Genomic DNA, 25,763 nt, shown 5'->3' on the forward strand with positions numbered 1-25,763 from the left:
CTGATTTTTCTTCCTCTTGCGGAACCTGTTTCTTGCTTTCCACTTGGAATTTCTTTAACTATTAAAAAAAAGAACAATTATTGCCATGCTGCTTCATTTTTAGTAAACCTGATTTTGAAAGTGGAAAACTCTATTTCTTTAGTGTGCTGTGGCAGAGAGGTAGAGACATAAATTAACTAGAGCCAGCTGAGATGCGGAAGAGAGCCAATTTGTAGCTCTGCGCCAGAATGAATACGAAGCAGGTGGCGAGGGGTATGAATACACACCTCCATCCAGCTCAGCACACTCTGTGCTCACTGAATATCTACAGCCTGTGCGGGCCCGGAGAAAAATCAATTTCTCCTTATCGAATGCCAAATGAAGGCTGTCGAAGTCAGGTACTGATCCACTATTTAAAGAGAACAAATTCAAAACTGGCACAGAGCTTTCTGAAATTGCTGCGAAGTCCAGTTTCAAAAACATGAGTACTTGACTCAGCCAAGGACACTCCTACAGGGAGACTGATGTCTGTGTGTTGGCAGAAGCGCCCTGGTATATTCCCCAGATCCCCTAACTTTCTGCAACACAAAGGCTGAGCAACACAGGCCCACTGGCTAGAATAAAATTGCTTCAGGTTGGTAAGCGTTCAGTAGTTTCCCTGAGTTTTCAGCAGGCTCAGATTCACACCTGCCAGTATTGCTTTTGATTACGAAACACAACAGTTGGGCAGTCCAGGTAACCGTAATTGTCTCTGTAATTAGATTCTGTCATGCATGGTGTACTCAGGCCTTGGGCTTTTGTGGAAACAGAAGAGGCGCCTGGAGTATCTTTAGAGCACTTGGTCTCTTCCAGAGAGCAGGTCGCTAATAAGCTCTTCCTGCAGCAACGAGAAGGCGGATTGCCTCTCTTTCACATCTCCTTCTACCCCTTTCTGGTTCAGCAAATTTGAGCTGTGTTGCAGAATGAAAAACAAAGGAGAAAGCTGTAAATGAGGAGAAGGGATGGAAACTGTCCAGGAAGAAATCCAATTTCTGTCTTGGGTTCTGTGCATTTCAAAATGGAAATGCTACACTCGTTAAAGTGCCCATTAAGCAAACAATCCAGGGAAATGAGGCGGGGTTTAGGAGGCTGGGTGGGAGAAGAGGCAGGTCAGGGAGAGGAGGGCATTGTTTTTAAAATCAATTGCAAAATGTTCAATAAGGGGGAAGGAACGCCTGCAGATATTTCACTGGAGAGTGAGGAGAGCATTATCTCTATACTGACAACTGGCAATAATGTCTCTATTATAGTTACACAAAGGTCTGTCTGTATCTAACAAGACAATGGCGGGTTTAGTGATGGTATAAACTCCACGCCCTGAGATCTAGGCATCAGGAGGCGGAATGACTAAATACTTGATCTATTGAGTAGATGTGGGGAAATATAGCAGATCTGTGAGAGTAAACATGTTTACCCAGCAGTTAAAACAGTCACACAAGGAAAGGCAAAGAAAAAACACAGCTTACTGTGTGCCAGGTACTTCCATCTTCTCTGTCTCTATCCCAAACTCACACTGATGCAGTGGGTATTATCAGTCTTCATTCCCAGATGAGCAAAAGAGTTCAAGGAGATGTAAATAACCCAAGTTCATTTAGCTGCTCAACAGTAGAGTCAAAATTTGAGGGCAAATCCCACTGCAGATGGTGCCTGTGGCCATGAAATTAAAAGACGCTTGCTCCTTGGAAAAAAAGCTATGACCAACCTAGACAGCATATTAAAAAGCAGAGACATTACTTTGCCAGCAAAGGTCTGTCTAGTCAAGGCTATGGTTTTTCCAGTAGTCACGTATGGATATGAGAGCTGGACTATAAAGAAAGCTGAGCACTGAAGAACTGATGCTTTTTAACTGTGGTGTTGGAGAAGACTCTTGAGAGTCCCTTGGACTGCAAGGAGATCCAACTAGTCAATCCTAAAGGAAATTCAGTCCTGAATATTCACTGGAAGGACAGATGCTGAAGCTGAAACGCCAATACTTTGGCCACCTTATGCAAAGAATGGACTCATTGGAAAAGACCCTGATGCTGGGGAAGATTGAAGGAGGGAGGAGAAGGGGATGACAGAGGACAAGAGGGTTGGATGGCATCACCGACTCAATGGACATGAGTTTGAGTAAGCTCCGGGAATTGGTGTTGGACAGGGAAGCCTGGCGTGCTGCAGTCCATGGGGTGGCAAAGAGTCGAACACAACTGAGTGACTGGAGTGAACTGAACCCATCTGACTTATACCTGGTCATGCTGCCCTCCAAGAACACAGTCTCCATACCTTCCAGAAAGGAAACCAACACTTAAGAATCACCAACCATACACCAGTTACTCTGGACACACTCTCACATTCTTCATCTCCCACAATTTCAGTTCCACCCACACACACATGATTTGACAGACAAACAGTACGTGGTCTCTTCAAAAAAACAATTCAAATCTCTGCCACTGCAATTACACAACCCTGGTGTCTGGGGTTGGGAGTTCTATGAGATTCCCAGCACTGGCATCCCTCCTGAACAGAGAAATCTCATCTGAAAACCAGAGGAAAGGCTTTGGAAAGAAACGGGGTAGGGTCACAGGAGATTTCTGAGCTACACTCACACCACCTTCCCAATGGGCACATCTCCTGCCCCTCTGAGTGGAGCTGACTCACAGACTTGAGGAACCCAGCTCTTTAGGATGGGTCTGATTTTCTACAGTCTAGAGAACAGGATGTTTTTTTCAGACTCATTAGTAGCCCAGGTGAGAAGCCACTAGGTGAGTCCCTTCCTTGGAAAGTTAGGCTTCCTTAGATGATTCCGGCTAACATTTCATTAGCACTTGCCTGCATGTGCCAGGCACTGTTTTAAGCACTTCTGCATCTTAGCTCCTTGCACTGACGAGGTGGGGATGTTTATCCCGACTTTGGGCACAGAGATTGGGTAGCCTCAGCTTCTAATGCGCCGCAGGGTCTGCCCCAGGACCAGCCCACCCTGCTGCCGTGTGGAATCAGATTCTTCAGCCCTTTGGCAAATTGGGGACTCAGCCTACTCTTGTAGAACTTTGTTGTTATCGAGTGAACACAGGGCCTATATTCTCTCATTTGCTATATTCTCTCTTATTTGCTTTCTATCCTACAACTGCTTCTCAGCACAGATTCCGTGTTTTCACCTTCCTTGCTCATTCTAAAGCACGTTCCAGTCCTGTTTCTGTTTCTCCCACCTTACAATACCACCCATTCTTTTACCCCACACCCCTCTCTAGCTACTGCTCTTTCTATCTCCTCCCTTTATAGCCAGTACTCTAGAGAGTTTCCTGTCTTGCCATCTCTGTTTCCTCACTTCCACCTCACTGCTCAGTCCACATTACCTCCACCGTTCCCCTGAAATTGCAGCCTGTCTGGGTGGTAACTCCAGTGGGTTTAAGGGTTTCTTCCTGGGACATCAGACCTGGTTGACCATCCGTCTCTTGAAAGACTCACCCATTGCCTCCTGTTAGGGTGATCCGTCCGCAGGTTTGCCCCCTCCCTGGCTGCCCCCGTTCAGTCTTCTCTGTATATTCCTCTTCCTCTGCTCTCCTTGCTTTCCTCAGCCCTCCCCTCTCCTGGGCTCTCTAGCCTGTTCCTGGCCTCGCCCTTTACCCTTCCTTCTCCCCCAACTCTCGCAACGTCTCTAGCCCACTGCCTTCTCCAGTCCACCTGCTGCTCCTCTGGCTGAGCCCCTGTCCTGCTCCTCTGGCCCACCTGCTGCTCCGGCTTCACCTCTCCAATCCACACTATCAAAGCTTTCGCCAGAGTGACCTTTGCAGCCACTAAAGGGGTGACCTCTCTCTCCTCCATGAGCCTTTGAATGACTCCCCTTTGCTACGAGACATCCCTACTCATCAGAATGTACAGGCAAGGTGTGTTAGGATCATGCCTACAATTGCCTTTTCGGCTTCAGTTTTCATGATCTCTCCTGCATCCTGTGATCCAAACCATCAAACTTCTCTCGGTTCCTTGCTGTATATCCCACTCTCACAGGTTCCACTTGTTCCCACTATGGCCTTTATTACATGAAGCACCCCTCTCCCATGCTCATGTCTTCCAGCTGACGTCTAGATAAGTGTTACTCGCTTAAAGGTCAGCTCTTTTTCAAAGCCTTCCCAGATCTCCTGAGCTTGGACCCAGTGCTCCTTCCCTGTGCCCCTCCAGTGCCCTGGATGCCAGTCAGGACACTTTTTTGTAGTTGTCTCTCTGTGTATCTATGTCTCCTAGTAAACATAAGCTCTAGAAGTAGGCACTGTTTGTATCCTGGCTTTCATTCGACTTGAACCCCTACCATAATGTTTACTGATGCAAAGAGCCGACTCCCTGGAAAAGACCCTGATGCTGGGAAAGACTGAGGGCAGGAGGAGAAGGTGGCAACAGAGGATGAGATGATTGGATGGCGTCATCGACTCAATGGACATGAGTCTGAGCAAACACTTGGAGACAGTGAAGGACAGGGAAGCCTGGCCTGCTGCAGTCCACGGGGCTGCAAAGAGTTGGTGATGGCTTAGTGACAGGGCAACGACAGTAATAGTGTTTAGTGAAAAATTAAACAGTTTAAAGGAGCATTACAGATTTCTGAATGAACAAGCATGCTTTGTAGGAACTAGGAGGTGAGGACAAAGTGAAGCAGCCTAGCCTGGTGAAGGAATGACCAGAAGGGCAGAATTAAGGAAGCTTGGGATGGTAACATTCCTGAGTACTCCTGCTCACGTTGTCCAGTATTTAAAATGAAGGATCTTTCAGGAGTTGCATAAAGACAAAGGGAATTGAAAGAGAAGATTCTTTAGTCCAGCCTGTCTTTCAGGAAGATGTCTGGGAGACTGCCCAGAGTCTACGAGGAGACAGACAAGGTGCTGGTTTGTTTTGCGAGAGAGTGAGAGGGAACAGAGAAAAGAAAACCTGGAGGCTTATAAGCGCCGCCCCCCACCCCCACCCCATCCTGGTCAGGATATTTGCCAAGTTTCAGCCAACTGTTTCTGTGTCTTGCTTGGAAAGTGAGCAGCCTGTGCGGATGGGGTGGGGAGCTATGCCACTTGCTGCCTCTCCGCATGCCCGCAGCACTGAATGCTTTGACACACACTCTGAAATGCAACTCAAGCTCTCGACTGACTGGTGAGTGACAAAACCTGGTCTGAGGCAACTTATCGTTTCAAGATGATGGCAGGAGGCAGACAGTTCTGGCTAGAAGTGGAGCGGATCCTTTTGAGCAAAGGATATAAAAAAAGAGAGATTTTGCATAGCAGCTGGCCCCCTGGAACGCTGGCCACAGACATTTGGAGTACACTTGTCATGTAGGGGTCCTGGGATGCCCCTATTAACCTAGAGCCCCTGGAAGCCAGGATGGGGGCTATCACCCTCCACTGGGAAGGTTATAATGATTCACAAGAGAGAATAGTTACCGAAGGGTAAAGTGGTGGGGAAAGCATCATAGAGATATTGGCATATGCCAAGCCTTGAAGATGTAACTTCTAGGAGGGAAAAAGACAGGGCATTCCATGTAAGCATTTCCCCCATAATGTGGGAAAAGGCAAGGAGTAGGGCATGAGCGGGGTATGCCCCGGGAATACCGATTAGAACAGCTTGGCTGGAGAGGCGAGCTCCCGTCATAGAATATTGGAAGTGAAGACAGGATAAAAATACCCTGCAGTGCTCTATAGGTAAGATCAATGGCTCATTTACCCAGCTTCAAAAGGCTGCAAATAGCTATTTTTTATGTTGGAAAAGAAATCCAATAATTTGTATCACTTGCCGCTATGAATCTGATAAAAAGCCCTTCCTGAAGACTGTAACAAATGGCCACGGGAGCCCTGCATTCAAGCTGCAGTATTGTAAGACACGGCCAGGAGAGTCAGATCATATTGATTTTGTTGGGCCTCTTGGGCTGTGTGTACAGAATCCCCAGAGCCCCTGCCTCGCTCACTGGGTTCCATTTTCTTCTGTTTTGTACAGATTTAGAGAGAGCCAGCTCTAAGGAAGGCTGCACTGGCATGTGCAAAGCCCATCGAGGCACAGCTGCAGTCCTTAAGAAGCTCGAGTGGAACAGAGGTAAGATGCTCTAATGATTCAGGGCCACGTGTCAAAGAAAAGCAAGAACAAGGACACGAAAAGAAGAGATGGATGTGGAGCAACTGGAACTGTCGTCCACAGCTGGCAGGAATGTTGTTCAGTCATTAGGTTGTGTCTGACTCCTTACAATCCCATGGACTGCAGCACACCAGGCTTCCCTGTCCTTTATTATCTCCCAGAATTTGCTCAGTTTCATGTACATTGAGTCACTGATGCCAACGGACCGTCTCATCCTCTGCCACCCTCTTCTCCTCCTGCCTTCAACCTTTCCCAGCATCAGAGTCTCTTCCAACGAGTCAGCTCTTCACATTAGGTGTGAATATAAAGAATGGGAAATGGTAAAACCATTTAGGAAAACAGGCGGTTTCTTCCAAAGTTAAACACAGCTGCCCTTCTAGATATTTCCCTAAGGAAGAAAACACATGTATCCACATAGAACATTTGTATATATTGTAAAGAAACTATACCCCAATAAAAAATAAAAAGAATGTACTCAGTAGCTTTATGCATAAATACAAAAAAAGTAAGCCCTGAGAAAAGCTAACTTAACAAGTTGCACTTAACAAGAGAATGGATGAACAAATTGTGGATGGAAAGTGCTCATCAGTAAAAAAGAATCAATCACTGACAAGTGCAACAGCATGGATGGGCCTCAAACACACGACAGAGCGAAGGGTGATCCAACTCCTTGCGCGTATTCCGTTTACACAAAGTTCAGGCACAGGCAGAACCGCGCTTGGATAATAGAAGTCAGAACAGTGGTTGTCTCTGGGGATGGGGTGAGGTTGGGAGTTGTCTGGAAAGGAGAATGAAGAACCTATCTGGAAGTGTTGTATCTTAACTTTGGGTGGTGGTTACCAAGGTATTCACGACTAGTGAAATTATCAAAGTGAGTGCATTTTACTGTATGTCAATTGTATTTCAGTAAAAAAAGGTATAGAACAAGAAAGGAGCAGGGTAAAGGACAGCATGGTTTCATGGACATGCTGCCTTGGGCAGCTTCAGAGAGAAGCTGGAGGACGGAGTGAAGCTATGATGGGTGCGGTGTGTGAGTGCTCCCAGTGGATGTCCTCACGTCTCAGTGCAGCTGGAAGAGAGACCCTCAGCGAAGGGGACAAAAAGCGAGCGCTGGGGCTTGGGGAGCATAGACAAAGCTCAGAACAGGATCTACAGAGAATTAGGAAGGGGCTTTTCCTGAGATGAATGGACACATTTTGAGAGTTACGCATCATGGCTTACCGATGGAGATCATGAGCCAGGCTCGGGACTGGCAGGGCATGGAGGATGAAGGCGTATGGTGCTCACTGAGAGCACACTCCAAGTGGGTCATGGCTAGAGGGCAGGGATGAGACAGCGCAGGGTCGACGGAGATCGCAGAGGGCTCAGGGTTCTGGCTGTCAGGAAGAAGAGGAGCAAGTCCAGGAGGCATAAGACATTTGACTGGTGGCTCAGACAGTAAAGAATCTGCCTGCAATGCAGGAGACCCAGATTTGATCCCTGAGTCAGGAAGATCCCCTGGAGGAGGAAATGGTAACCCACTCCAGTATTCTTGCCTGGAGAATCCCATGGACAGAGGAGCCTGGGGGGCTACACTCCACGGGATCACAAAGAGTCAGACACGACTGAGCGACTAAGTGCACGAGACGGTGTTGATCAGTGAAGGTGGTTTTCCGATTCACGATGCCTGAAGGAGAGCAGTTCTGAATGATGGATAGGTTGAATGGTGATGACACAGCCTTGGAAGCTGGGAGTCAACAAGGACAGTGGCAGAAGACACATGGAAAGGGAGACTGAGACAAAGGCTGAAGTCCTTGCAAACGCGGTGGCATGTCCTCAGTTACAAGTTCCTCTCTCTCCCCAGGTGAAGTGGAAGCTGACCTGAGCTTGGATTACAAAGTATTGCTTTAAATAATACGCAATTGGCTATATTTAACTCTTTCTATTCTATGAAGATGAAAATGCTTCAGGGTATGTTTTAAAGCTGATTTTAATCGAGTCTCTATGAGTAACACAAAGTGGTTTTTATTCTCTTTTTACAAATGAGGAAAGGAGCCTTACCTCACACAAGGCTCCTCCCCACAGCCTTCCTTCTGATCGGGGTAGGATGTGGGTATACAAAAGTAATTGCTGAAATCACCCGGCTGTGAAGAAAGGGAATGCCCTTCAGAAAGGGCACAGCATGGCAGAGGTTTCAATGTTTGAAGAGCTGTACTGTATGTTTTGACACTTCAAAAGTAAAATTTATGGGAAGAAATAAGTTGTTCTGTTCTTATTCATCTTTCCAGTTCTTTTATTGATTTTCTTATTGGAATAATTCCTTCAAGCCCTTAAAAATCTAAATTCTTATTTAGAGACTCCCAGACTCCTACATCAAGAAATATATTCCAAAGGCCAGTGGGGGCTTTTTGGTATATCATGAATCAGAAGGAAATGGCAGCAGAATTGTTTCTACTGCTTATTAACTGTGTAATCTCTTGACAAAATATTGCATCTCTGTGCTTCGAGTTCCTCATGGGGAAATTATGCAAGTAAAAGAGCTATACAAGGTTGGGATTTTTAATACTCTAAGAAAACAGTGAATCGTTAGTGAGCCCTTAAATAGAATTAGCAACAAGAAAGTCAGCGTAGACCTGAAACAGCATTCTGGCAATGTATTCTTAATCAAGGATCTTCTAGAAATGAGCGCTGATTAATAAGACGAGAACACCCCCCACTCCCACCCCCACAGCTACTTCCTCATCAGCATCGGTACCCCCGTGCTCTGTCTTCCTGCCTGTTACCAAAGGAGAACCATTCAGGCTTACGTTGTTGTTCAGTTTCCCAATCATGTCTGACTCCTTGCGACCCCATGGACGGCAGCACGCCAAGCCTCCCTGTCTCTCATCATCTCCCGAAGTTTGCCCAGGTCCATGTCCATTGCATCGGTGATGCCACCCATCCATCTCATCCTCTGATGCCCTCTTCTGCTTCTGCCCTCAATCACGGGGTGTGGGCTACAGGCCCTTTCCCTCTGCCACCAAGTTATGGTACAGAACTCCAGAGTCAAGAGTTCTAAACCTGAACCTAGTTTTCCGGGTTCTTATGAAATGTGTATTTGTCAGTATCATGGGGAAAAAAAACATTTTTGTCTAATAGTCTGTTAGCTTGATATAGAAATTTTACATATTGAAAATATATGCTGATTCCTTCTTTGATCTTATCCCAACCTCTTATATGCTGGGGTTGCCAAGGCTCAGTCTCAGAGCCTCTTCTCTTCTCTACACTCATTCCCATCTGATCCACCCAACCCATGGCTAGACTGCTGATGACTCCCAAATGGCTTCTCCAGCCCACACCTCTTTCTTAGTTTTATACTCTTTACTTGACATTTCCACTTGGATGCCTAAGAGGTATCTCAAATGTGCACATGTACCAAAATAAACTCCTGTCTTCTTTCCAAAATCCATTCTAGTCCCAGCCTTCCACATTCCACTTTATGCCAACCCCCACTTCCAACTGCTTAGGCCAAAAACCTTGCAGCCTTTTGGAATCACCTTTTACTCTTGCAATCTGTCAGGAAACCATGCTGGCTTTACGTTAAAAATATATCCAAAATATGACCATTTCTCACTACTTCTGCTGCCACACCCTGCTCCAAGTTCCAATCACCTCTTGTCTGGACTACTGTGATCGCCTTCTCATAGGTCTCTCTTTTGGTCTATTCTCAATATAGACACCAGTGTGATACCATCCTAATATGACAGATCATGTCATTTTGCTCAAGATCCTGCAATGGTTTCCCCATTTCACTCTGAGTAAAAGTGAAAACTGTTAACATTCTTCAAAGCCCTGTGTTCCCTAGACCCTCATACCTTCGGCCCACTCCCTCCCTTGCTCCTTCAGCCTCAGGCACTCAGGTCTCTGTGAAGGTTGAGAAACGTGTCACGTAGATTCCTGAACCAGTATGTTGCTCTGGCTGTTCAGCCTGCTGGGAGGTTTCCCTCTCACTTATCTGCTTAGTATGTCTCCATCCACCTCATTCCCCACACTCTTCTCTACTTTCCTTTACCCCATGCCACTTACTATCTTCTAACATTCTATAGTTTATTTAATATTTCCCTTTCCTACATCATGATGGAAATGTCATATATCTGTACTGTCCAGTACAGTAGCCACCTGCCATTTGTGGCTATCGAGCACTTCACATGTACTTAGAATTGAATTTTAAATTTTACTTAATTTTAATTAATTTAAATTTATATTTTGTTTAAGTAGCCACATGTGGTTTGTGGCTAGCATCAGGAACAGCTCTAGAATCTGAGTACCATGAGACAGGGAACTTTGTTTCATTCACTAAGTTCACCTTAATACCCAGCAGAGTGCATGACACACAGTAGGTACTCAATAAAAATGTGCTAATGAATGTGTGATCAAAGTCCAAGGCCAACTTTTCCAAGACCTGGCAGTCTACCACTGGACAAGAGAATCAGGAACTCATCAATAGGAAGCCCACTTTCCCAGCATATCAAAGAAAGATCCACAAGTCAAGGCAAGGGCTGTCTGTAAGTAAGGGCCCTGTGAGTAAAGTCTAGGCAAGGGTTTTCAGTAAGCAAGGGCCCTCTAAGTAAGCACAGTGCCTCACACATATAAATTAGGAAAACAAACAGTCCCTCCTGCACAGAATCCAATCTCCAATCTCTACCAATGTGTAACCAACTCGGCTCACTTGTGGCCACCATCAGAATTCAAGGCAGAGGCTCCCCATAGGCATGGTCTTGCAGAGGAAGGTTAACACGAATGCGTAAAGCGCTGTACCATCCCAGCAGTGAGGAATACGGAGGCAAGTATCAGCATCACTGATGAAAACGCTGAGGTCAGGGAATATAAGGTTTTATGCAATTGCATCTTGGAAACCAAGCAGAAACACTGAAGAGTTGTGGAAATTTATGTGAATTTGGTAGAATGAACATACCAGGCGGGAAATTAAATAACCATTGTGTGAATGGTATTTTAAAAGCTATTTTGGAGATGAAGTAGAGAATCAGTCTTACAATACCAAATCAAGATTTTCAAACTGTTTCCTTCCAAAATCTTATTTTGAAGACCCATAAGACCAGTGCTTTCAGTATTACTAAGGTAGTGAAGAAGTTAAAAGTGCTTTACTAAGCTACAATAATACTAAGGATCAGGCAATATTTTCTTTGTGTTATCTGACTAGCTCTTTAGGTTCCTATTAAAAGCAACAGATTTTTATGTCTCTAGTTTTTACTTTAAAATACTTCAGCATATATTTATACACCCATGTTCATAGCAGCATCACTTATAGTAGCCAAAAGGTGGAACCAATTCAAATGTTCACTGAATGAACATTCCAATAAACAAATAAATAAAACATGGTATATACATACAATGGAAAATTATTCAGCCTTAAAAAGAAATGAAATTCTGACACATGCTACAACATGAAGACATTATGCTAAGTAAGATAATGCAGGAAAAACATTGTATGATTCCACATATATGAGAAATGTAGAATGGTCAAATTCATAGAGACAAAAAAGTGAAGTGAAGTCACTCAGTCATGTCCAACTCTTTGCGACCCCATGGACTATAGCCTACAGGCTCCTCTGTCCACGGGATTTTCCAGGCAAGAGTGCTGGAGTGGGTTGCCATTGCCTTCTCCAGGGGATCTTCCCAACGCAGGGATTGAACCTGGGTCTCTCGCATTGTAGGCAGATGCTTTACCATCTGAGCCACCAGGGAAGTCAGGGGAATGGTTATTTCCACTTTGGGAAGGGAAATTATTGTTAATATTGTTTTCTGGGTATAGAGCTCAAAGTTTTAGTTTGAGAAGATGAAAAAGTTCCGGAGATGGAAGGCATGGTGATGGGTAACAATGAGAATCACAGAAGAGTACACTTAAAATTGGTTAAAAGGGTGAGTTTTCTGTTAAGTGTGTTTTACTACTGAACAAAGACAGACAAAAATGATCAGCATGTGTCATGGGATACCGTGTGGCCATCTCTCAGGGTGAGCTGTAACCGGGTGCTGGAATGTGCTGCATTCTAACAAAGAAAGCACAGCGCGGGCTGGTCTTTCCTATTAGCTCCCACAGGTGTCTGCTTTCTGTGTCTCAAATCACAAGCAGTGCTGTGTCAATTATTATACCAAAAGTCAGAAACGGTTCTTTTAATTGATGAAATTAGTAGTCGGTGATGCAGCACGGTAACTCTTAGAAATGTGCTCTTACTATTGAAATTTAAATACTACATTATATTCAGATGTGGACTGGCAGAAATTATTTGAGATCATCCCCATACTTGCTCCATCTGGGCATAAGAATGACCTAGTAGTGAAGCTGTCAGCTAAGTAAGAAACTCTTACCTCAAAATTTCTTCAGGGGCTACCATGATTTACCAAGAAGAACCTAAGGGTCACAGATGGCCAAATCAGCCCAGGTCAGGTCACAGTCACACACACAGAGGCCAGAGGAAAGTTCTAGTGTCAAAGGGCACAGGAAATCAATCTGTGAAGATTTGAATTATTAATCCTGGGAAAATACAATAGGTTGCTTAGTTTACTTCCCTCCCTGATTTTAGAAGACAAAAAATTTGGGCTCAGAAATGTTGAGTGATCTTTGTTAAGTGTTGAGTGATCTTTCCAAGTGTGAATGAATTTCATCTGCAGAAACTAAGAGGGGGCTATTTGATGTCATCCTTATTGAAGAGCTGCCAGTTATTGAGGAATGAACATATGCGGGGCATACTATTAGGAGGTCCACCACGTGATTGCGGATTTTCACAAAATCCCTGCCGAGTGTCCTCAGTATTCAGAGGAGGGGCTGAAGTTCAGAGTGGTCATGCCAGCAGATGTGGTCTGCGCCGCATTCACAGCCCCAACGCACACAGCATTTCTCACCAGTTGTGGGCAACCTGAGCAGGCAGGGAGTCCTGGGGACAACACCTCTGGGTCAGCACTTGGTCAATGAAGAATCCCCCTTCCAGGTTAGGTATCTCTGAGGTAAGTTCTATACCGTCTCCCAGAACCCAAAGTGCACCCAGTGGCCCACAGGAGTAACCTGTCCAAGCCTATGCTGCTTGTTAACTTTCTTCCATTCTTAGACTCATTTCCTCACTCCCCATCAGTGCTTCTGGGATCACCTTTAAAATAAACTACCTGCCTCAAATCCCTGCCTCAGGGATGCTTTGGGGGCAATCGTGTAATTTTCCAAGGTAACCCAGCCAGCCACCAGGTTGCAGAGTTGGGTGGTGAACCCAAGTCTATCTATGTTTGAGGATCACGCTGCTCTTCTACAAATTTAATTACATCTTCCTGCCTGAGTAAGTAGAGATAAGATAGAAAGAGACAGTGGATGTTTCAGAAAAAGCTCTTGAGATTTCTAAATGATGTGTTTGGTTAGTATCTCAAGTACTAATGTCCTCCGAGTTTCTACTCACCGCTTTGCATCATAGAGACATGAAGCAAATTATCACAATGTTGTTCACAAATCTGATCCATGTGGGAAGTTGAAAAATGGCTCCCAAAGATGTCCACAATTCCAGACCCCCAAACCTGTGAATGTTCTTTTGCTGCTGCTGCTAAGTTGCTTCAGTCGTGTCCGACTCTGTGCGACCCCATAGACGGCAGCCCACCAGGCTTCGCCGTCCCTGGGATTCTCCAGGCAAGAATGCTGGAGTGGGTTGCCATTTCCTTCTCCAATGCATGAAAGTGAAAAGTGAAAGTGAAGTCGCTCAGTTGTGTCCGACTCTTCGAGACCCCATGGACTGCAGCCCACCAGGCTCCTCCGTCCATGGGATTTTCCAGGCAAGAGTACTGGAGTGGGTTGCCATTGCCTTCTCTGGTGAATGTTCTTTTATTTACTGGTTAATTTTATCTTATTTTATTTGTTTGGCTGGGTCGGGTCTTAGTTGCAGTTTGTGGGATTTTTGCTGTGGCCTGCAAGCTACTCTCTGGTTGTGGCATGCAGGCTCCAGAGTGTATGCAGGCTCAGTAATTGCAGAACGTGGGCTGAGTTGCCCCATAGCGTGTGGGATATCAGCTCCCCAACCAGGGATCAAACCCACATTCCCTGCATTGGAAGGTGGATGCTTAACTATTGGACCACCAGGGAAGTCCCTGACTGTCTATATGACAAAAGGGAAATTTGCAGATGTGACAAAATTAAGACACTTAAAATGGGAAGATTATTCTGGATTATCTGGGTAGATACAATGTAATCACAAGGGTCCTTGTAAGAGGGACTTAGAAGGAGTCAGAGAAGGTGATAATGGAGTGAGGAAGGCAGAGATCAGAATGGTGCACTCCGAGAATGGAGGGAGGGGCCACAAGGTAGCAATACTGGGAGACAAAAAAGATAAGGAACCGGGTTTTCCCTCACACCCTCTAGAAGGAACCATCCCTGCTAACACCTTAACTGTAGCCCCATGAAACTGATTTCTGACTTGCAACCCCCAAGACTGTAAGAGAACAAATTTGTGTTGTTTTAAGCCAAGTTTGTGGTGGTCTATTACAGGGGTGACAGGAAACTAACACAGTTAGCTAAACATTACCAGTGATAATGATAATATAATAATAGATAATATTTGGACTTCCCTGGTGGCTCAGTGGTAAAGAACCCACCTGCCAATTCAGGAAATATAAGAGATGTGAGTTTGATCCCTGGGCCAGGAAGATCCCCTGGAGGAGTGCATGGCAGCCCACTCCAGTATTCTTGAGTGGAGAATCCCATGGGCAGAGGAGCCTGGTGGGCTACAGTCCATGGGGTCGCAAAGAGTCGGACGCAACTGAGCGACAAAACTACCACCAGATAATGTTTATTCCTAGTGATAATAGTTAAATAATAACAGATAATGTTTATTCAGCCCGGAACATGTTTAGGCATAGTTCTGGGAACTTTATTAGACCATCTAATCTCTAGTCCTCATAAAAATAGTGAGGAACTACTTTTAATTTCCTCATTTTAGAGATGAGGAAGCTGAGACTCAGGTTCAGAACTTGCCTCAAGTCACAAGCTAATACCTGAACTCAGGCTTTTCTGACCTCAAACCACATTTCTAATAAAATTTCCAAAATCTGACTCCAACACTGAGAGTAAAAGGAGGAGGGTGAAAGGACACTGACTGTCAGTGTTGCACAGCAGCCGCCTTGGCCTTCCATTGCATGATGAGCAGAAGAGAAACAGTAACATACACAACCTTCCTGCTGGACACAAATCGCTCTGGTCCTCACCTGATTCTCCCAGCACAGAACCTCCTTCCTGTTCCTCTCCATGTTTCTGGAAAAGGGCAGCTTAACCCAAACATACTGCTGGTTGGACAAGGGTAGTTTAGTAATTAGGTGTTTTGGTTTCTAAGGTATTCTTATCTTCTAGCTTCTATCAGAATTGAGCTAACAAGAAATTATCCAGCAGCTTTCTTGAAATCAGCAGTAGCTTTGAAAACCCAGAATGAAACACATCCTTTTTTTACTTTTTTTTAGTTTGAGCGCTTTTTCATTTTAAAAACAAACAGAAAGCTCAAGTGATCACATTTTAAAAGGGAGCAGGATTTGTCTGGTTCACATAGCTTGACCTTGTCTAGGTATACAGTACTGTATACGCTTCCAGAGCAGGAAATGGTCTCATTATACCTTTTCTCTCCTAAGCACTCAGTATAAGGTGAGCTATAAGTAAACCGAAGGGGATTGGGGGTGGCAGAGTCACTAGTCCAATAAATAAATAAAGAAGAGCCGAATAAATGAAGAAAGCAAGATGTGAGAAGGGAAGTTGAGAGCGGCTTTCATATCAGTCCTGCATCTATGCATTTTAATCAGATGCGCTTATACACTTCTGGGCCATTAACAGTGATAAGGGGGGTTCTGTATTTGCAACTTTGTGGAGCCATCCCTCACTCCAGGATAGTAAGTAGTTTTCCTTTTGTGTCAACTCTGACCTAGTGGTGTGTTAGGCGCTTACTCATGTCCGTCTCTTTGCAACCCTATGGACTAGGGCTGGACAAGCTCTTCTGTCCATGGGATTCTCCAGGCAAGAATTCTGAAGCAGGTTGCCATCTTCTCCAAGTGGGTACTGGCTTCTAAAACCCTAAATGGCGAAAAGAACTAATGGCCAAACCAAGACTCAGCTGGAAAGAATGTGTGATTGATTAATGATGTCTGCTTTGAACTGAGAATAAGAGAGGAGTGTGTGCATTTGCAGAAAACTTCCACACAACTAACTGTGGGCAGAGCTGACTGTCCAAATTTGTTTCAAGACAATGCCATCATCTGAAACTGTCTCTACACTATGAATATGTAGTTTTCACTTCTGCCTCTTCAATAGTTTCTTTCACTCACAACCACTGGATCTTGCTTTTTGCTTCTAGGCATACTCAGAAACAATGACTTTAATTTGAAAATGTATTTGAAAAGAAGTTTAAATCGATGTTTGTCAAGTTCTCTAAAGATAAGGAATGCTATATAGTCCCCCAAACATCAGCAACAATCAAGCTTTGTTTAACATTCTTGAACAATACAAGTGTGCTTGGGTATTATTCTAATAAAGTTCCTTCACTGACCTTTGTGAAATGAATATATCCAATTGATAGTAATTTAAATTAATTACACAAATTTAACTTTATAGTCACTTTTAAAGTTTTTTTCTCACTTGTCCTATTTTGAAACTATTCAATAAGAAGTCAATAGATTTCATCTTTTTACCTGTTTCTTCCCAGGAACACATTCTAGGCCATTCTATGAACCATTTTTCCCATTCTAAGAGAACCTCCACAATCAAAAGGTCACCCAGAAACAATAATAATAAAAATAATGCCATCTCAAGTTTATAACTTTTCACCTGTTGTATCTTCTTGATTTTTATTTAATATATATTTTAGTATTATCCCCAAATTATAGATCTTAAATTAGGTTATTGAATAAATGGCAGTTCAATTCAATTCAGTTCAGTTCAGTCGCTCAGTCATGTCCGACTCTTTGCGACCCCATAAATGGCAGCACGCCAGGCCTCCCTGTCCATCACCAACTCCTGGAGTTCACTCAAACTCATGTCCATCGAGTCTGTGATGCCATCCAGCCATCTCATCCTCTGTCATCCCCTTCTCCTCCTGCCCCCAATTCCTCCCAGCATTAGAGCTTTTCCAGTGAGTCAACTCTTCGCATGAGGTGGCCAAAGTATTGGAATTTCAGTTTCAGCATCAGTCCTTCCAATGAACACCCAGGACTGATCTCCTTTAGAATGGACTGTTGGATCTCCTTGCAGTCCAAGGGACTCTCAAGAGTCTTCTCCAACACCACAGTTCAAAAGCATCAATTTTTCAGCACTCAGCTTTCTCCATAGTCTAGCTCTCATGTCCATACATGACCACAGGAAAAACCATAGCCTTGACTAGATGGACCTTTGCCTCTGCTTTTCAATATGCTATCTAGGTTGGTCATAACTTTCCTTCCAAGGAGAAAGCATCTTTTAATTTCTTGGCTGTAGTCACCATCTGCAGTGATTTTGGAGCCCAGAAAAATAAACTCTGACACTGTTTCTACTGCTTCCCCATCTATTTGCCATGAAGTGATGGGACCGGATGCCATGATCTTCGTTTTCTGAATGTTGAGCTTTAAGCCAACATTTTCGCTCTCTCTTTCACTTTCATCAAGAGGCTTTTTAGTTCCTCTTCACTTTCTGTCATAAGGGTGGTGTCATCTGCATATCTGAGGTTATTGATATTTCTCCCAGCAATCTTGATTCCAGCTTGTGTTTCTTCCAGTCCAGCGTTTCTCATGATGTACTCTGCATAGACGTTAAATAAGCAGGGTGACAATATACAGCCTTGATGTACTCCTTTTCCTATTTGGAACCAGTCTGTTGTTCCATGTCCAGTTCTAACTGTTGCTTCCTGACCTGCATATAGGTTTCTCAAGAGGCAGGTCAGGTGGTCTGGTATTCCCATCTCTTTCAGAATTTTCCACAGTTTATTGTGATCCACACAGTCAAAGGCTTTGGCATAGTCAATAAAGCAGAAATAGATGTTTTTCTGGAACTCTCTTGCTTTTTCCGTGATCCAGCGGATGTTGGCAATTTGATCTCTGGTTCCTCTGCCTTTTCTAAAACCAGCTTGAACATCTGGAAGTTCACAGTTCACATATTGCTGAAGCGTGGCTTGGAGAATTTTGAGCATTACTTTACTAGCGTGTGAGATGAGTGCAATTGTGCAGTAGTTTGAGCATTCTTTGGCATTGCCTTTCTTTGGGATTGGAATGAAAACTGACCTTTTCCAGTCCTGTGGCCACTGCTGAGTTTTCCAAATTTGCTGGCATATTGAGTGTAGCACTTTCACAGCATCACCTTTCAGGATTTTAAATAGCTCAACTGGAATTCCATCACCTCCATTAGCTTTGTTCATAGTGATGCTTTCTAAGGCCCACTTGACTTCACATTCCAGGATGTCTGGCTCTAGATTAGTGATCACACCATTGTGATTATCTGGGTTATGAAGATCTTTTTTGTACAGTTTTTCTGTGTATTCTTGCCACCTCTTCTTAATATCTTCTGCTTCTGTTAGGACCATACCATTTCTGTCCTTTATTGAGCCCATCTTTGCATGAAATATTCCCTTGGTATCTCTAGTTTTCTTGAAGAACTCAATAGAAACCCAAATGGTGTGACAAAGTCCATACTTGCATGCCTGGTCTGCCTGGTTTCTATCACGTCACCGTGTGATTCTCTGTCCTGAGTTAAGCCCATTTCCCCACTGCACTGTGATCATTCCCTCTTCTCTGCTTCTCTTTTCTCGTTTCCTGGCTCAGTGTGCCCATCTGACTCTCCTCTATCCACTCGAAGCCTATAACTCTTCATGGCTCTGCTCAACTCTACCATCTTCATGGATTGCTGCTATTCCTGCTGAGCTCCTTCAACTCTCTCTGTGTTGTCTCATCTCCATTCATTTAACAAATACGCCTAAAGGAGCCACTACATGCCAAGTCCTACTTAGGCACTAGGTATTCAGCAGTGAATAAGGCTGCTTCTCATGGAGTTCCAATTGGGGTTCCTGCTTCTAGGGTCCACCTCTGGGTTTTAAGCTTCTTTACAACAGTAACCATGCTTGTGTCTTCTCTATGCCTATGAAAGAGCAATGTAAGTTCACTGCTGTACAGCTTATCACCAATAAAGTGTCCTGGTCGTGTGCGTATATAGCCAGCTAATGTCAGAGGACTGGACAAGCAACCTCACTTGAGATACCAGCTCACTCCATTCTCTAATAATTTTCTAACTCTGGGGAATCTACAGTACTGTTGGGTAAGTGACTTTAGAAAATCTTGAGGAGGATATTGCCTGGAGATGCTTCTTTATCCATGCTAAAGCAAAATCCAAAATATTCATTCCTTTGAGATATGTCTGGGAAGTTCCACCAAACTTGGGAACAACAGTTGAAAAGGTTTTGAATCATTTTGCCTCATCAACATGTTCTTCCCTCCTTTGATCTTTTCCTTGAGGGTAACTAGAATTACTCTTACAACATTTCAGGGGTGGTGAAAACTTAACACTATGAGAATATTTGCTCAGAAAAAAACCCAAAACCATATTTTAAGATTTATTATAACCAAAATGAACAAGGGTGGAATTGAACCCACCAACCAAATAAACAACAAAAACACCACTTTCCTTTCTCAAGTATGATAGGAAGTGATCAAAGAAGTTGTTTTAGGACTTCTTCCAGAGAATTCATCTTAGGAAATCTGGCATCTAGAATGTTTTTAAAACTTGATTTAAAAAGATACTTGCTTGCTGTGTTAAATTAAACTTATATTTAACAGCCTAAGGCAGTCTCCTCCACAAAATTTCCTCCTGAATTTTGTAGACACATACACACCCACACCCACACACACCCACACCCATGTCTTCCTTGAGGAATCATGAGATTTCAGTGGCTGTCTGTGGGAACTGATTTGCATAAAGTCCCCTTTTTCCTTATGGGAGGACATGAGAAGGGGAACTTGGGATTCCTGCCAACTCTTCTCTCTACCTCAGAGCAAGCTTCCTCCAGAGGCCTATGATGCCAGCCTGGGACATCCAGAGCCACACAGAGAAGTGTGAGAGTGCACCTTGTACCTGCGAACACAGTGGATTTGTGTCATGCCTCAGGACACATTTGTTGAAACAGAATCTTAGCTATAAGCAGGGGCATGGCACTGGCTTCTGCTCCCTACACTTATCTCTCAAAATTAATCCTAGGGATGTTTGTAGAAGGTTTTGAACCTTTGGAAACAGAGAATCTCTGGAAGAACAAGTAGGCTTTCTGTAAAGAGTTGCTGTCTAGAGCTGATGTGGAGAGGGGACTATGCCTTCTCTCTGAAGGACCTAGAAGCAGTCTGAGAAGGAGAATGTCTCTGGAGAAAGACTTTTGGAGTTGATGTTAGAACATGACATGGTAAGGCTGGCCCCCAACAGACTGAGCATCTTAAGAGCAGTCTTGTTTGTGATGTACTCATCATGACCTAGGACAGGGGACTCATGGTAGAACCTCAGTGTGTTTGAGCTGAACTAAATTGGAAGCAGCTGCAGAAAGCTATGATCAAGGAAAAAGTAGGGAAGGCAAAGTTGAGAAGACTGTATTATTTGTGTATTCCCAATGTTCTTCACCAACCTATGGCTATCTGAGAGTAGGGGAAGGCAACTTTGAAACTTTCAAAATATGCATAATAACCAGAATAATGAAGAGGATAAGGACGGTGATAGAGATAATACTACGTGTTCACCAAGCCACTTTATTTCTCTCCTGAACACAGGAAGGCTACGTTTCCCAGGTTCCTTGTATCTAGACAGTGCTACATAACATGCTCTGGGCAATGGGATGTAGGGCAGAGGTGATATGTACTACTTCCAGGACTTTTCTAGTGGTCCAGTGGTTAAGACACTGTGCTGCCACTGCAGAGGGCGTGGGTTTGATCCCTGATTGGGGAACTAAGATCCCATAAGCCGAAAAGAACCCCCCCCCAAAAAAAAACCCCTGTATTACTTCCAGGGCCTGGCTCCAAACTCCTCTCCTGTCATCTTCCAAGTCCCTCCTTCCTTCCTCCCCTCTCCCCTTCCCTCCCTTCCTCATCCCCCTCTCCCTGAATAGACGCAGAGGTTTCAGTGGAGGACTTCGAAGGTTTGAGGGCACAGCGAGGCCAGTAGAAGCGGGGAGTCAGAGAACCTGAAGACTCTGTGGGGCACAGCGTTCCCTCCCAAACACTCAGCCCACTGGACCGTGACCTGGGTAAGAACAAAGCGTTTATTTGTTAAGTCCCTGAGCTGGGGCTGTTCATCGTATCTGCCAGCATTACAGCTCTGACTGATAAAAGCCCACTGGATTCTGTGTCGGTTATAGGGACCTGGCATCCACTGGTTCCTGACAGAGGGTAGGACTAGAAAATGGGGATTACAGTCAAGTGCGTATGTGTACAGTGAATCACAAATGCAACTTCTTAAGCATTTTTCCATATGCAAGGCATCAAATAGCAAGCAAGGATTTCAAAATGACTCTTTGTGTATTCATACATTAAAAGAAGCGAGTCACCAAGTAGTCATGTTAGAGCTGGCTGCTACTGGCTTCAGGAAATCAACCCTGAATATTCATTGGAAGGACTGATGCTGATGCTGAAGCTCCAATATTTTGGCTACCTGACGCGAAGAACCAAGCCCTTGGAAAAGACCCTGATGCAGGGAAAGATTGAAGCTGGGAGGAGAAGGGGATGGCAGAGGATGAGATGGTTGGATGAAATCACTGACTCGATGGACATGAGATTGAGGAAGCTCCGGGAACTGGTGATGGACAGGGAGGCCTGGTGTGGTGCAGTCCATGGTGTCACAAAGAGTCGGACACGACTTGGTGACTAACCAAAGTGTCAGATTTCCTATGGCTATTACCTATTTTCCCTAAGAAAATGCATCCAAAAAAATAGTTCTGTGTTAAACAAAAAAGGGATCAGACTCACTGAGCAAAAATCCTTGCAAGGATCTCCTGAGAAATCCACAGAGTAGAACAGCCAGGCTCACTGTGCTGCTTTCTAGGAACCAACAACTTTTCAAGACTAGAAGCACAAGGTTCAGTTTCAAGGCCTCAGGATAGCTCAGTTTTCTCCTGGGATGTTAAGATACCATTAAAAAAATAAGCTCACCTTATTGTCCAGGGAAGTAGGCACACTTAGACCAACTGATGTGTGAATGCACGAGCTCTGGGAAGGAAGCATGCATCAGTTTAAAGCTTTGGGGCATACTTCCTTGCTTCCAGAGACCCCTGCATGGCAGCGCCCAATGGGTTCTGAACCAGGAGTGACTGTCTTCTGCCTCTACCCCTCCTTTCTCCAGAGGGAGAAAGACTGCTGAAGCCTCCTGCTTTTGTTTCACTCCTCTGTCATAGTCAAGTAATAAGAGGTGGTTGTTCTTTTCCCTGCAACCACTCTTCAAATGCCATATACTCTTCAACCCTGGTCATCTTCACCCACTAGGACCCAACTTTTCAGGAGCATATGAGATGCCACCTCTTCTAAAAAAAGGCTTTCCTGAGTTTTTCTCAACCAGGCTTAATCTTTCTCATTACTTAATTTTCATATCATTTGTAAGTTCTACCATTTATAATATTTTTCCTAGTTGTTTTGGTATGTCTGTATATTATTTACATGTCTAGCTGATAAACTTGAGAGAAGTATATTTTATTCAAAGACCTATTGGGTTGGTGCAACCGTAATTGCAGTTTTGGATTGCAGTGAATTTTAGATAATTATAACTAGACTCAAACACATCTTTATTAATCAAAATAGGAACCATTACAATCAATGCATTTTTTCCAATGAGAAATAAGTTTGTGTATTTCTGTAATGTAAAAATCCATGCTTCAAGATTCAGTGAACTGTTGGAAAGCATTTTCTACCTCCTGCTGGTTGTGGAAGCATTTTCCTTGCAAAACATTGTTGACATGCTTTAAGAGGTGGTAGTCAGTTGGCAAGAGGTCAGGTGAATATGGCTGATGATGCAAAACTTGGTAGCCTGATTCGTTCAACTTTGGAAGCACTGGTGGTGTGATGTGCAGTCCAGGATAGTCACGGAGAAAGACTGGGCCTTTCCTGTTGACCAAGTCTGGCTGCAGGTGTCACAGTTTTCACTGCATCTCATCAATTTGTTGAGTGTACTTCTCAGATGTGATGGTTTCACCAGGATTCAGAAAGCTGTAGCGGATCAGACCAGCAGCAGACCACCAAACAGTGACTATGACCCTCTTTTTGGTGCAAGTTTGGCTTTGGGAAGTGCTTTGGAGCTTCTTCTCAGTCCAGCCACTGAGCTGGTCATCACTGGCTGCTGTGTAAAATCCACTTTTGGTTGCATGTCAGAATCTGATCAAGAAATTGTTCGTGAGAGAAGACAACACTTCAAAATGACGATTTTTTTTATTTGCAGTCAATTCATGAGACACCCATGTACTGAGATTTTCACTTTTCCTATTTGCTTCAAATGCCTAATTATTGTAGAATGGTCAACACTGAGTTCTTCAGCAACTTCTTGTGTAGTTGTAAGAAGATCAATGTCAAGATCAAGATGATTGCTCTCAGCTGGTCATTGTCAACTGACAGCCAGCCACTATGCTCCTCATCTTCAAGGCTCTCACCTCCTTTGCAAAACTTCTTGAACCACCACTGCACTGTACGTTCATTAGCAGTTCCTGGGCCAAATGTATTGTTGATGTTGAGAGTTGTCTCTACTGCTTTACCACCCATTTTGAATTTGAGTAAGAAAATCTCTTGAATCTGCTTTTTGTCTAACATCACCTCCCTAGACTAAAATAAATATAAAATAAACAGCAAGTAAGAAGCCATTATCAAAAAACATAAGGCGAGAAATGCACATTAAAATGATGTATAACATAACCACATTTATTTAAGAATGGATCCTGATATCAGTTAACTTCAACAATGCAAAACTGCAATTACTTTTGCACCAACCTAATAATTCAATTAGAAATTAGGTATATAATGAACATTTGAGTTGAGTTTCCAGGCTTTCTCTCTCACAGAGTAATAGGATAGACTAAGGTTAGTATCAGGACATGGAAGATATTTCTCCTTTCTTTTTGTACTCTGGACTACTATTTCATGTGTTCAAATCCCAACTTCACTATTTATAAGGTGTATCATTTTTCTAAGGTACTTTCTTCTCTCATCTCTAGTTCCTTCACCCATAAAATGAAATTAACAATATATAAAAAACACTTAGAAAGTGCCTAGCATATAGTAAGAACTCAATAAATGTAATCATTATCAGCATCACAATAATTTCATTAGAAAACTATGGATGGTCTTTGTTATTTTAAACAGGGATAGCAAACTGAAGTGCTGTAGGGTCCAGGTAGGTAGTGTGAATGAGTGAAAGAAAGTAGAATGGATAAGTAAAGTGAGATGCTTGAAGTTCAGAAGTAGGTGGTGAGGAAAACAAGTAGCTGATTACAATGTATACATAATAGTATGATTAATGCTGTGTTACAGGTTTACTATGAAAAGAATCAACAGGAGGGGCACCAAACAGCCTTACATACTAAATGGAGGCATAATGACAAAAGTAGCAACTATAATAATTGCCAACATTTCCTGAATGAGCATGTAAAGAAGCTATCTGAGCTGAGCCTAAAATTAGAAATTAGCTGGGAGGATTAAAAAGGAAGACAGTTAGAAGCAGAAGAAGCAGTATATAAAAGGAGGAACTGTGAAATAATTTAGTGTTTCTAAGGAACTTTGTGGGTTTCCCAGGTGGCTCAGATGTTATTCTGCCTGCAATGTGGAAGACCCACATTTAATCCCTGGGTCAGGAAGATCCCCTGGAGAAGGAAATGGCACCCTACTCCAGTACTCTTGCCTGGAAAATTCCACAGATGGAGGAGCCTGGTAGGCTATAGTCCATGGGGTCACAAAGAGTCAGACACGACTGAGCGACTTCACTTTCACTTAAGGAACTTTGAGTAGGATATTATGGCCAGAGTGGAGGTCCACATGGAAAACTGGTAAGAACCCAGGCTAGAGAATTTGACTGGGGTCAGGTCATGAAAGACCTTGTATGTCTTGCTCTAGAGTTTGCCTAGAAAGCAATGGGAAGTGACATTTTAGGAAAATGGGTAGAAATAATGTAGTAATGAGGAATTTGAGTACTGTAACTTAAAGCACAATGAACAGAGAAGAGGCTACATTTAGCAGGTGGAACTGGTGTATCTTGGGGACTGATTGAATGGATATGGCTGACTGAGGAAGAGAGGGCAACATCAGTACAAAGCCTGCAGGTCTGAGTGACTAGGATGACTCTCTGCTCTTCCTCGAGATGGGCTGCAGTGAGAGTGAGAAAAGTTCAGCTTCAGACATGTGGAGTTAAGAACTTACAGGGCACTGAAAGGCTTCCCTGGTGGCTCAGATGGTAAAGAATCCACCTGCAACGTGGGAGATTACAGGGTCTGGTCCCTGATTTGAGAAGATCCCTTGGAGGAGGGCATGGCAACCCACTCCAGTATTCTTGGCTGGAGAATCCCATGGACAGAGGAGCCTGGTGGGCTACACCCCATGGGGTCGCAAAGAGTTGGACATGACTGAGCGACTAAGCCCACGGGGCACCCGAGTGGTAACAGTGGCTACATGGATTTCAACACCTGGAGATACAGATTTCGGGACCTATAGAATTATTTTCT

At 43.9% G+C, this 25,763-nt stretch overlaps 1 protein-coding gene across 3 annotated transcripts in view; it reads right to left on the reverse strand.

The window, feature by feature from the left end:
• The window catches only part of CPQ (carboxypeptidase Q), a 572,477-nt gene that overhangs the window by 31,634 nt on the left and 515,080 nt on the right, over nt 1-25,763 (reverse strand). Inside the window, exon 8 of one of the 3 annotated variants that reach the window (XM_040261027.1) lies at nt 23,490-23,874. The exons of the other annotated variants lie outside the window; for them this stretch is intronic. Within the exon in view, the coding sequence (XP_040116961.1) occupies nt 23,870-23,874 (5 nt within the window). The 3' untranslated portion in view covers nt 23,490-23,869. Of the gene's footprint in view, nt 1-23,489; nt 23,875-25,763 lie in introns of those variants that run through there. 3 annotated transcript variants of the gene reach the window in all.

This window comes from Oryx dammah, unplaced genomic scaffold, assembly GCF_014754425.2.
Source record: "Oryx dammah isolate SB20612 unplaced genomic scaffold, SCBI_Odam_1.1 HiC_scaffold_19, whole genome shotgun sequence".
NCBI classification, from domain to species: Eukaryota; Metazoa; Chordata; class Mammalia; order Artiodactyla; family Bovidae; genus Oryx; species Oryx dammah.